This window comes from Papilio xuthus, unplaced genomic scaffold, assembly GCF_000836235.2.
Source record: "Papilio xuthus unplaced genomic scaffold, Pxut_1.1 DF825946.1, whole genome shotgun sequence".
Classification (NCBI taxonomy): domain Eukaryota; kingdom Metazoa; phylum Arthropoda; class Insecta; order Lepidoptera; family Papilionidae; genus Papilio; species Papilio xuthus.
The window spans coordinates 1669615-1682900 of NW_013532703.1; the positions used below are offsets into that span (position 1 = coordinate 1669615).

General features: G+C 31.8%; 2 protein-coding genes and 1 non-coding gene across 4 annotated transcripts in view; all 3 read right to left on the reverse strand.

Annotated features, from left to right (window-relative positions):
* Positions 1 to 458: 458 nt before the first annotated feature.
* LOC106124483 (uncharacterized) lies at positions 459 to 2973 on the reverse strand. Its single transcript, XM_013321185.1, has 3 exons — positions 2825 to 2973; positions 1714 to 2086; positions 459 to 1112 (listed from the first exon to the last, which is right to left on the reverse strand). The coding sequence occupies exons 2-3, from the start codon at positions 2081 to 2083 to the stop codon at positions 1018 to 1020; spliced, it is 465 nt and encodes a 154-aa protein (XP_013176639.1). The 5' UTR covers positions 2084 to 2086; positions 2825 to 2973; the 3' UTR covers positions 459 to 1017.
* Positions 2974 to 7494: 4521 nt separating this feature from the next.
* ced-6 (PTB domain-containing adapter protein ced-6) overlaps positions 7495 to 13286 on the reverse strand; it is a 47245-nt gene continuing 41453 nt past the window's right edge. For both annotated transcript variants that reach the window (XM_013321438.1, XM_013321437.1), the window contains 8 exons: positions 11991 to 12229; positions 10881 to 10983; positions 10522 to 10690; positions 10142 to 10253; positions 9641 to 9726; positions 9391 to 9477; positions 8490 to 8905; positions 7495 to 7991 (listed from right to left, as the gene is read on the reverse strand). In XM_013321438.1, coding sequence (XP_013176892.1) covers positions 7914 to 7991; positions 8490 to 8905; positions 9391 to 9477; positions 9641 to 9726; positions 10142 to 10253; positions 10522 to 10690; positions 10881 to 10983; positions 11991 to 12229 — 1290 coding nt within the window. In that variant the 3' untranslated portion in view covers positions 7495 to 7913. The remainder of the gene's footprint in view (positions 7992 to 8489; positions 8906 to 9390; positions 9478 to 9640; positions 9727 to 10141; positions 10254 to 10521; positions 10691 to 10880; positions 10984 to 11990; positions 12230 to 13286) is intronic.
* Positions 11681 to 11754, reverse strand: TRNAT-AGU (transfer RNA threonine (anticodon AGU)). The gene has a single exon. It is a non-coding gene; the product is annotated as a tRNA-Thr (tRNA).

Genomic DNA, 13286 nt, shown 5'->3' on the forward strand with positions numbered 1-13286 from the left:
TTTTAAATGGCAACTTCGTATTCGTGTCAGAATGGAATTTGAAGGTTATAAAATAGTTAAACCTCTTTTAAAAACATAAATATATTTCAAACAAAACATTGACTTCTAAATATTAGGAATGTAATTGTAACCTTAAACATAATAAAAATAAATTATTAAACAATTATTTGGCCTCTTCAGTTCCCATTACAAGAATCACTTTACATATAATTAAAAAAACGGAAAACAGTAGTTTTTTTACAAGAAATTGTGCAATATTAAACAAACATTTCTTACTTATAATTTTGACTATGAATATACGTCATGTTTGAATCAATAATTTAACAAAATATTGTTAAAATATCTCCACAGATAAGATTAAAGTTGTCAAAAAGAACAAAAAACATCGTTTACAACATTTTTGCACAAACAAATATAATTACATTCAATAAATAGGTATTTAATTCGTATTTCTATTGTTTTTTTTTAATTCAGTCAAATTAAGTATTTGCGTGAAACATTATGGAGAGAGAAATGATGCGTTTTTCTTTAGCTGCCAAAAGTTAATAAACAAAGTATAAAAATAAACTTTTGTCTATACGTCACAAATTAAAACAATTATGAAAATCAAAATATGTCACCGGCAGATCGCAAATCCAGCTCATTTTTGATTTGCCTAGGCGTTGCATTGGCCTTTTTAATTTAATTCGACGGAGAAGAGGACGAACATAAAGACAATATTTCTTCTTACGCGTCCCTTACTTCGTTAAATCCACTTCCCCTACCCATCCTGTACTGCATAGAAAAATATAACAGCCGCGCTGGTAAAATGATTTTTACAAATTGACAAAACGTCATTTTGTGAATTTATTCAACGTGCGGTTTTGCTACTTTATATTTGCCTAAACAAATTACAAACTGGTGGGTTTAGCGATTTGCCGGCGACACATCAGAATCAATATCCGTTCATAATATTTCAGGCAACTTGTCGTTTCCTAACTTAACTTCAGTAACTTAATCGTCGGTTGTAAAATGTTCTTATTTCTTCTTTTTCATTTGCTTAGCTTTCTTCTTTTCCTCCCGTTTCTTCTCTTTGTCTTTTATCGACTTGTACAATTTGTAGCCGAAGAACACTGAAAAAAGATAAAATTAAGTTATAATACTACAAAACATATTTAAAATATATTTTACTGAGTTCATTCCTATTTATGTAGATTTTAACGTTAAATTCGTTATGAATTGTAAAGCAATTACAATAATATGTATGTACATAAGGACCAATTTTCAAGTTCAAAAAACGATATTTAATAGTTGATGTTACATTACACAGAATAGGCTTAGGATTAGAAATAATAATGCACCTAAATGAGGACTGAAACGATGAATTCTCAGTCGCGTCTCATCACTGAACTATCACCACTTTGACGATTTGATATTTTTTTATTCTGCATGTATAATAAGAGGCTACAAATATTTATAAAAGTTTACAGTCAAAAAATTTAATTCGCTTCCCACTTGGGGTCGAAAATGGTTCAGCTAACTGTTAGCATGAGCTATAATTTGACCTTTTTGTCCTATTTGCATTGTGAGAAACAAATGACAGTTCACCGAATACCAATAAACACAAGCAATATAATACTGCAAATAACATGAAAAAAAAACATAAAATAAAGTTTGTGTTACATGTCACTTCAACACTTTTACCAGAATTTATTATTAGTAATAAAGACGTACCGATAAGAATTAATAAAAACAAAGCTGCAAGTCCGTACAATACCACTTGTACATAAATAGCTCGACTGATCGCTGCATCCACTCCGCTCAAATCAAATGGAGTGTTATCCAATTTCATCTGCAACTTTGTTGCTAACGCATCTTTCAATTGATTCGCGAATAAAACTTTTTCTTCTTCAGGCATTTCGTTATACTGTTTCATAACACCTTGCAGTTTCTCTCTTATTTCTTCTGATTCCTCGTCCTCTGGAGTCATAGCTACAATATTCTGTAGCAAACCTAATACATCCATGTTCTTGATAGAGTCCGATAGTTTTTTCGTGACGGCTTTACCGATTTGAGAGCCTATACCTCCTTGTTGGTCCGCCATTTTCTTTGATAAAAAATATTTAAAATCAAATATTGGTTTTACTTCAATAAAAGTTGTTGCTATGGGTTAAATACTAGGATGGCAAAAAGACAATGACTACTTTTTAATTATAGATTAAAATTATACTCTCATTCTTGTTGAAACATAGATAAGTTGTTTTTTTTTTAATTTTTTGGTAAAAACCAAGGCAAAGATACATTGAGGAATGAGTTTTAGGGATAAAATGAGCCGTTGTTATTTCTCGAAATTATTTTAGTAAAATCATCTTTTGACTGGATTTTACTTATTTAGCAATGTTTGTAACAAGGTAGGTAGTTAATCCTAATTTTTAGATAAGATTACGTTTACGAAGCAGGTGGGTAAGATATTAATCAGAACCAAAGGAAATTAATTGATAACACTGATTGGAGGAGCAGTTTACGAATTAATTAACTAATTTAAAAACATAAAAATTAATTGCTTCATTAAAAAAAAATCATGTACACATTTATTTTAAGATTGATTTGATTTCGAATCCATAGACAATATTTATTATATCGTTGACTTCTTAAAAACAAAATAAAAAATAAAAAACAAATTATCAAACGTCCTGATTCAAACTAAATATCACTAAGTGTAGTGAACTAAAAGTAAATTTAGTGGAGTGCCACTAAATTTACTTTTAGTTAAAATATTAAAAAAAAAATCCCAAAAAAAATTTTTTTTTCGCTATTTAATTAAATAAAATATAACACAACTCACCACGTTACTTAGCGAGCACCTTTAGATAAACTGTTTCGTTTAGCGAAGGACACTGATTTATTATCACTATGCAACAATATCGCGTCCGATTTAATTACGTATACACATATCAATTGATAAACTTGCTATCAAACATAGACGACTTACGTACAATTATCGAAATAAAAACTGTTTTAATTTGGTTATAAGCAATACACAAAATTAGTAGAACAGATAGACGCATATTAAATTAACTTCCATTATAGTTTGTCAAGAACATTCAAAATCTTAGTCAAATCTGTCCTCTTCATTTTTTTTTAGATAGCAATAGCAATTTCGCTTTCTTTCAACATACTTAATTGCTGAATGATTAACAATTATCAACAAAATTGTTTACGCGGCTCCAGGCTACGTGTCCACAACGATTTAAATTATCAATGTTATGTAAGCGACATAAAGCTTTGATAAAATAAACAGAACTTAACCTATATAATTTTCGTTTCAAACTCTATAAAACAAATGCTTGTAGTTATCCCTAACTTCCCTTATCGTTGGTTTCTAAGACTAATATCACTGTATAAAACATACCGTCATCTCTGTTATTATCTTTGACAAAACAGAGATACAAATATGTTTTAAACGAAGATTTTTGTCTCAGAAACGAACAGAGCGGTCGAATCTAATAGAAATAATTTAATCAATCAAACATAAAAAAGCTTTAACTTTAAAGATGACATAGCGTGCTTCTACATTATGCAAAATATATAATAACATCGTGGTATAAACATGAGGATGACGAAACTTCGAAATGAAAATTTGCAAAACTGTGAGAGCTCCTAAGCACTGCTTCTGTAAGACATCGCGGCTTGATTAATAGTGACAGATTGATTTCGTTTTAGTGATTTCTACCATTGCTCATGCGTGCTTAATAGTGTAGCCAACTTTGTATCATCAGCTTACTGTACGTCCCCACTGAGGGACTCGGAGCCTACCCTAAGTTAGGGGTAACTAGGCCATACTCAACCACGCTGGCCAAGTGCGTGACGTCACATATATCTTTGAATTTCTTCTTAGATATATGCAGGTTCCAGCACAATGATTTCCTTCACCGTAATAACATCGGATGAAATACATATGTAAATCGTAAAACACATAAGAGACGGTATTTAAATCCAGGAACTGCAATTAAAACTGCTTAACCCGTGAGCCACCGACGTTCTATATATATGATAGACCCATCACATTGTTTTAACCCAATAACCAGTCACCATAAAAGTTAAACTTACAGAGTACACCGAAGATGATCAGAACGAACAATATCCCAAGGTATGTTCCACTGCCGTAGCTTCCGAAGAGTTGAGGCACGTTCCCTGACAGCATGGCTCTGAGGTTCTCTTTCATCTCTTCTTCCATCTCTGATTGTTCCAACATATCCAATAACTCTTTCCGAGAGGGAGTTTTGTCACCGTCAACGGTTTTTAGCATCTCCTCCAATTTGCTCAAACTATCCATATCCACGTCCATGGTTTACTTTGATGAATAATATAACTAAAATATATAATTTAAAACTAATAGAAATGAACAAAATAATGTTTTAAGTACTACAAAAAAGTTTAAAAAGGTAATACGAAAGGCAAATATTTTTCGAATACTTAAAAAACATATGTAGAACACGGACATGAAAAAATTTATTCTCGATTAACTAAATATAATCATCATTAAATTTTGGACAAATGTACTATTGTAAACTTAAAGCATAGTTTTGTGTTTGTTTTTACTTAACACTTAGAACTTTAAAAAAAACCGTTCGTAAACGCATTATACGTTTTTAAATATCTACTTATAAATTATAGTACATCAATCAAAGAATGTAGATTAAAAAGATAATTAATTACTTACTTAAAAACAAATAAGTTAATAATTCTCACAAAATCCAATCGATATCTTTATACACACGTTTTACATATTACGAATGCAAGCGAACACATCGGGAGCCACTTCGCTCTTATCCATTATCTTTGGCCCATAATAAAATAAATAATACGTGTCGATACACGTGGAACAACGATGTATTTGTGGTATGGTACAAGTTATAAACGATTATATGAACAGACTATCTGTCGACCGCGACTCCGTCCGCGCGGAATTAAAACAATAACAATTAGACTATGTTCTACATCTGTGCTAAGTTTCGTCAAAGTCCGTTCACATTTATGTTAGCAAGAGTCAGTGTTAAAACTATTTTTACGTGTTATAATGAAATCGTAAGTTGGTGGCACTGCGTTTAGGTTTTAATAAATTCCTTCATAAGTGTATCTGAATAGACTCAATACGTTAAGGAATATTTTTCACGCAAAGGGAAGAAAAATGTAACGTAATTCTAAAGATCTGAGCTAATGCATGTAGTGACCGTACAGGAGGTTGCATTTTACTGTCAATAGGAACTATACAGTGTTTTAAAAGCACTGTCCATTGGCTGTAATCTACATCATGAGTATATGCATATTGTGTCAAGGGTTGGCATAAGATCAAGGACTCAAGTCTTATAAATATATTGAACCTATTTTGCTACAAATTTACAAATAATATGTAATTATAAATCCTCAGAAATATAATATAAGCTAAATATCAGATGCCTGGATCCACCTATTCTCTCCCACTTATAACTTGTACCACAAATATATTATAATTATATTGTTTTTTTTACAGTTGTGCATACATGTAATATCATTGTTTAATTTGGACATTTTGATAATTATATTAGTCAATAGTTACTATGTAAAATTTAAGTTAAAGTCTTATTTAATATAGTTTTAAAAACATATATACCCACTTGATGGTGTAAGATCTATGTTAAAACTGAGTGTGTTTTCTCCAAAGAAAACCATAACAATAACAAATAACAATTATGTATATATGTTTGGCCATTGAAATTCAGTATGACATTTTAGTCAATTCAAAAGTACATCAATACAGCAGCGGTTCTCAAACTTTGTTCACTACGGAACAGTTTTGGGAAGTGGAGTATTTGACAGTACCTGTAGTTTTATGTGTGATTATTATAGGCCCTAGAATTTGTAATTATTTTCTTCCCTTGACCAGTTGGCATACAAAATATTGTTAGATGTGTACTATTCAACTTTTGATGGGTTTTTCTCTAAAACTTTATACCCTTTTAAAATTTTTAGTTAAAATGTGTACCTATATTCGTGGACGCTCTAAAATTATGACGGCCTCGCAGAGCGCACTTTGAGAAACACTGCATTACAAAATTAATAATTTTGACTTTTTAAAATGTTGATAATGGCTTATCCACTAAGTATCCATATCTTACATTAATCTAACGTTATCAAAAGCGGCGATAGTTCAGTGGGTAGACATCGTGTTTACAATAAGTCGTAGTTTAACGTTTGAATTAATATTGGTATCGCCAATGTATTTTCTTCAGTGCAGTTTAGACATAAATAATACTACAGGATTTCTTACCTGTTAGACTGGTTACGACTATTCCTGGGATAATAAAAACGGAGTTAGAAAATGCATGCTCCAAGGGCCCGTCTTGGCCCCCACTTAGATCCACCATAGTTAAAAGTTTTATATAAATAAGTAATACTGTAACGGTTCGTAGATTGTATAAATAATTAGATCATGAAGTAACGAGACATTATTTGTTTTCTATATAGAAAAGCGGCAAAAATATAGTTGTCGTCCAATAACAAAGCGAATTGTCAATTGCTGTCAACTGTCAAAATCAATAATGATTTTGAAGTTAGCGAAATGGTATTGCCAGTACATGAAAAATCAGTTTAAACAGTACATTTATTATATGATTTTTTGGCTATTTGAAGAGAAACTTTGCTGAAAAAAAGGAGAAAAGACAACATTTAAGATGTTATGAAATGAATTTTATGCAATCGCAACATCAGTTTATTTCCATAATCATATTTTTTGTTGTATTTCAACTGCTTATATTTTTGCCTACTAATATGAATGATTTCTATCGACCCAGTAGTAACCTTGTTCTTTTTTACGTTTTATTTTGATTTGACGTGCTTTATGAATGAGCTTTTAACTTATAAATGAGGTGTGTAAATAAAATATCAAGCTATAAACACTAAATTTATTTATCCAAATACACAGTTATGTATATCTTTTGGCCTTATGAGTAACATTAGTGTACACAATACCTTAAAATAATTTCCACTAATGAGACAGCAATACAACAGTTTATTACGAGCAATAATATACACATTTTATTTTTTTCCTTACAAATTAGAAGAGTAACCGTAATATTCCACCGACGTGATAATTGTATTGCCACCTATTGTTGTCTCTGTTTTTTTCAAAGAGAAGAAGAAAGACAACTGTATTTCAATACAAATGTCACGTCAGTTGAAACCCACAGTAATAATCGTTATTATAAAAGTTCATGGAATGTGATGACCCTAAGCTTCAATGCCATTCATATAAAATTTATAAAATGTTAATTTAATTTTTTTTTCTTGATTAAACATAATGCATATCAGTCGTTTTTGATACACGATGTATAAATTTTAATTTGAAGTCCCTCAACATGAAAAGAATTATCACAGAATAATCTGAGGCGACTTTCAAACGCATAATTAATAAAAAAAACATCTACCCAAAAAAAACGCTTTAATGAATATTTTTAGTTTTTTTTTAAATGATTATTTTTTGATATATAAAGGCACTTTAGAATGACATTGAGCATAAATTTTAAAAACATATTACCAATATAATAATATAATAAAAAATATGAGTAATGTTTCGTCACATTACTTGCTAAAATTTCGAGATTCTTATAAAAGCTAAAGGATATATAAAAGTTTATTTAGTTAGATATACAATATTAATATTATCTACTATCACGGATTCAGCAAATACCTTTGTAACCAACATGGCAACACACACTTTAAAAAAATCATCATTTCAGCTCACATAACACTTAAAATTATTTTTTTATAATTAATTCATAATATTTTACCGAAAAATATTGCATTTATTTATACTAAATTATGTGAACTAAGACGAGGATTGTTATTATCTAAACTTTTGCCTATACTTTTGTTTATGGATGAATATGTTTTTTTTAATTCTTCTTCAGGGGATCCAAGTTGTCTATTGAAAAATCTTCGTTTCCAAAACTGATCCCTCGGCTGAATCCATCCTGTGAACAAAAAATAATATTATAACATTTTAATCGTTAAAAGTCTTAGATTTGTATATTGTAAATATAAAAATGAATTTAAAAGTATAGTTGTTTGCTCTATGTGTTGTTATAATTACAGAGTAATGAAGTATAATTAATATAATTTGTTTCATAATTAATGATTTCTTTGACTAACTAAACTTACCAGTCATTAACCTGTCAAGAATTAAAAAAATATATGTATATTTTTTAATTTACATTAATATTTCTATTTTAAAAAGTATTAAATTATTTAAACCTATTATCAATTTACGGTTGTATTATAAACAGATTAAGAGAAAAAATAATCTCATTAGGATTATAAATGCGAATGTTAGGATAATTGTTTCATAGAAGGTATCTCCAAAACAGCTGGATGGATCTCGCTAAAATTTATAGGCTACTACTATTTATTTAAGTTTTTTTTGCTCGGACGGAATCGCGGGTTACAGTTAGTCTAGTATTAAGTAAACTCACCTTCATCTCTGAAATAGTCTTATCTAGGAATCCGTTAAAGCTGCTGTCCAGTTCTACTGTTTGTTTCTCACTTAAGTTCCCAAATCCATTGAATGTGTTACCAAAGCCATTCCCGAAGATGTTCCCGGTCTTCTGTGTGTCGAAAGGATCGTATCCAGTGAGTCCGTTCGTGAAATTATTGGAGTTAAAGACCGATGTTTGTAGATTAAAATCACTTATATCGTAGTTAGGTTTGTTTGTATTTTGTACTGTGAAGGGAGACGTTCCTTGTACCGTTTGATTTGGGATAGAGAATGGCGTAGAACCGAATAGATCGCTGCCGTTTATGGCAGACATTTGTTGCGGTTGTCCGTTTGTTGGTGAAGCGACTTGTTGTGGTGATGTTTGACGCTTCGATGCTTTGGGTGGTGGCGCCACTGGAAAATAAATATACTGACGTTATCGTATGTTTTCACACTTTATGATAAAAGGTTATTTTCGCTAAAGAAATGTATATAAAAAATCTTATTAATATTATAAATGAGAATGTTTAGATGGTTGTTTGTTTGAAGATATCTCTATAAAAGCTAAACGGATCTTAATGAAATTTGGCACAGATGTAAAACAAAGTCTGGAAGGACACATAAGCTACTAATTAAGTTTTTTTTTCTAATTCCGTGTGGACGGTGTCGCGGGCGACACCTAGTATGGCACAACATTTTTAATTATTACAACCGAAACTGGATAAGTAAGAGTCTAAAGGAGCACGATATTTTCTCGCTTATAGAGATTACTCTCTAACCGAAGTTTCCCGCTTTCAAAGGTCTTCCGTCTGGACTTGACAATGAATCGCTTATCCAGCCTTATATTGACTGACTGGGTTTTTTTTATTTATTTGAAGATATAATAATGTGTAACTTACACAGTGGAGGGGCGGCAGTGGGGGGGGCTTCAGTAGGTGCAGCGAAACGAGACGCAGGCTCAGACTCGAACGCACGAGGATCGAAATCTACAAAAATAAACATTTTTTTTAATAAACAATTTGTGTCTTCTGAATATGAAGCTTAGTGTCCCTTTCCACGTAGCCGTTAGCCGCGCGACTCTATATAAATCGGTTGCCGGCTGTTATGTGGAAATGGGATTTAAGTTTGTTTATTATAAAATATACAAACCGCTATCAGAATCAGAGTTGAGCAGGAGTCCTTCCAGCTTCGTGCCTACTACGGGGTTCTTGCTTGACAGGTCACCAAGGAGTTTACTGGAAATTTAAATTAAATAATACAGTTAATTCTGTTAAATGTTAAAATGCGAATGTTCAGATGGATGGATGGATTAATGTTGGTTTGACAAATCTCATTGAAATTTGACATAGATGTAGAACATAGTCTGGAAAAACACTAAGACTATTTATTAAGATTTACTTTTATACGGAGTCGCGGGTAACATCTAGTTATAATAATAAAATTACTGAATCAAATTATAAGTTATCAACTAACCGTTTTTTTCCGAGACAAAAATCCCCGTTTGAAACATATTTTTATCTCTGTTTTGCCATAGAGAATGACAAGGATGAGGATATGTTTTATACAGAGATTTTTAAGTTGGAAACCTAAAGCAACTCGTGCAGTATAACATGTCAGGTGGAGGATGTGTAGGAGGAGGTGGACACATACCCAGTAGCGAGGCTGGTCTTGCCGTTGTGTGCTGGTGGCGGAGTGCCCAGCAACAAGTTGTTGTCGCTGGAGTTGAACGTGTCCGTGGAGTTGTTGGAGAGCGCGTCTCCACCTGCAAATATTACATATTTTTTGTTATATAGTATCGCAATTGCAAATGGATGGATGGATAGATGTTTGTTAAAATCTCTCAGAAATAGTAATAATTGTATAATATAGACAAATTATAAGAAAGAATAGAATGTTCTTACTTTCAAGGGCGTTCATGATATTATTTTGTTACTTTTTAGTTCATTTTGTTTGGGAATGTTTTGCTTTGAAGTCGGTTTTCTTTTTAATTATTTTTTTAATTACATATTAAAAGTGATAGTTTTTCGTACCGTTATCAGGAGTTTTGTTTCCATTCATCGCACTAAATCCATTCGCAAGAGTGAGAGATGCGATCTGTTTGTCCAGCTCTTGCGGAGCTTTGAACTCCGTGATCTCTGAGAGGCTGTTGCGCGCTAGGTACGCAGATAGATCGTCCTTGTACGTTATCTTTGATAACTCCTGGAAAGTAGGAAAACTATTATTATTACAACGGAAATATAATTACAGATACTATTGTAATTTTCAAAGAATTTCGAGATACAACTTTCTTTACACAAATTTCAAATAGTAAGAATTGCTATTATAAAATAACAGGCGCTTTGAAGTGATAAAGTAAAAAATAAACTTTTTATTGAAAAAATGAACGCACCTGTAATCTATTCTTGTAGACATTCATCTGTAGCTCCAGCTTTCTGTTCTGCAGCGTCAACTTTTGCATCTCAATGTACTTGCCGTTATCGTTCAAGAACCGCCTGAAAACCAAAATTATTGTAAAACTTTATTTTAGGTTAGTTTTATTTACAATTTACGTAAACTATTTGTTGCTTCGGTAATATCTCTCGTCTTAGTACATATATTAACCTAGATATGAAATGATAGGATAGTTAAAAAAGACGAGAGACTTAAATAATTTCCTTTTTTTTCTTTACATCATATTGTACCTTATGAGCTCATCATTTTTAGTAAAAGTAGATAACGTCTTACTGTATACATTTTAAAATCTTGTATTATATATTACACACGTGGCTTATTGGATTAAATATTTCATACACGTAAGACAACAAAGAAATATGAAAATCTTCTATAAACATAACTTCGTTATCACGCAATGTGTGACTTCACTATGAATAAATACCACGTACAAAGATAATACTAATTACTCTCCTTTTAGTTATGTACGTTAAAATTATCGATATAAGTAAATAATGTAAAGACAATTAATTCTTATGATTTATATTAGCCTATTAATAGTTCATTACTATTTCTTTATCTGTCAATTAGTTATGGTATAGCTTCAGCGGGGGCATTGCCACGCCCCCCTATAACTTCTCTAGGGAAGTCAACTCTTTAAATGTCCCAAAAATATGTAAAATTATTAAAAAAAAATTACGTATGAAATAAAAAATTTGCTCGTTTGAAAAAAAGATGAAATAAAAATAGATAACTCATAGGCCCCGGCGAGATTCGAACTCGCGATCTCCTGTTTACTAGACAGGCGCTTTAACCAACTAAGCCACGGCGCCTTGTTGACTTGCAATCGAAAATAGGCATCTTATACCATTTCAATTCAAGTACTAAGGAAAATAAATTCAGATGATTTTTATTTAATGTCGTTATTATTTTCTATCTGTTTAAGCTTACGTTGTTTTTTTTTAGGTAATTGGTGCAACTGAGAGTTATGATCATCTCAAACGCATATTAATGTTAGATTCAGAATATAAATTTATGGTAGGGACGTTATGTTTCTTTTAAAACTAACCTGTAGGCTAAATCGAAAGCTTGTCCGATAGTAAGCGTGATCTCTGAAGCTAGTTTTGTTGATACAAACACGAAACATTCGTGTTTCTCCACACTGCCGCTGTCATGGCCATTCATGCCGTTGACAGTGCTGCCACCTTTCGCGATGAAGGAGAAATATTTTTTGGCGCCTTTATCATCCGCGCAATAAGATATCCGATGTAGCGGGAACTGGTATAAAATGTTGTTCGATCGTGGCTCCTGGAAAAATAAATTATATTAAAAATATTCAGTGTTTGCGTAATAGAATTTTACATAGTAAATACTTATTGGTTACTTTTTATAATAAAATGTACCCTATAATATATGAAGGTTTGTGGTTTGTGTTTGGTTTAATATGACTGCCATATTCATTATTTTAATAGTCAATAAGAGTACCTTAGTGTAGGTTAAGTATAAAAAAATCGACGCTAGAAGAAAGTACAACAATAAGAGTTAACTTTGAGTCTGGTAGGAATAAAACATTTTACAATTTGCAGAGACATTTATTGGAGAAATGTATAATTTAAACGGATTATGTTGCTTATAATTGCAAAAATCTGTATACATTGTGTAAATAATGAATTAAAACGTGCCTGCCCTCGAGGGTTCCACATATCACGTGACGTCACGCTTTCGAGTCACGCCGCGCAAAGGTCGCATTGCAATCTTGTATTATTACGTATGGAATACAGTCGCCAATCATACTTTATAAATTTCCTCGAGTAATAATAGTATATTGTGTTATGTCTTTCACTCTGTATGAAAAGTTATGAATGGATTGTAGGTTACATGGTTAAGGGGATGTATATTACGTAAGTTGTTTTAGGGGGGAGGGAGTATTTAATCTAAACCATTTCAAATCTTATTAAGGAGGGAGAGGGCAGGGCGTCTTGGAAAATGTCACGTAATTATTTTTCTAACAAAAATGGTGTCTCTTTATACTAAAATATGGGCAAATCTGACCATATTGTTTATCATATTCGGCCTAACTCTGCAGAGGAGCGCAATGTTCGATTGTTTTTCTCAACAATCCAACATGTTAACAGCCGAAACTGAAATTTTGGTCTTGAGTGAGGTCCCCGTAGGGCTGTGTTGGAGTGATAAGAACAGAGAGATAACTTCTTCTTCCTCTAGTCCCTCTTCAGTTTTGAAGGTTGGCCACTAACTTGCAATATTTGGTTCTGTCAAGTCCCCTATCTGATATATATTTTTTTATATCAAAAGGTGGCAAACGAGCGAGCGGCCACCTGAAATCGCTGAAATAGCGAAGTGACCG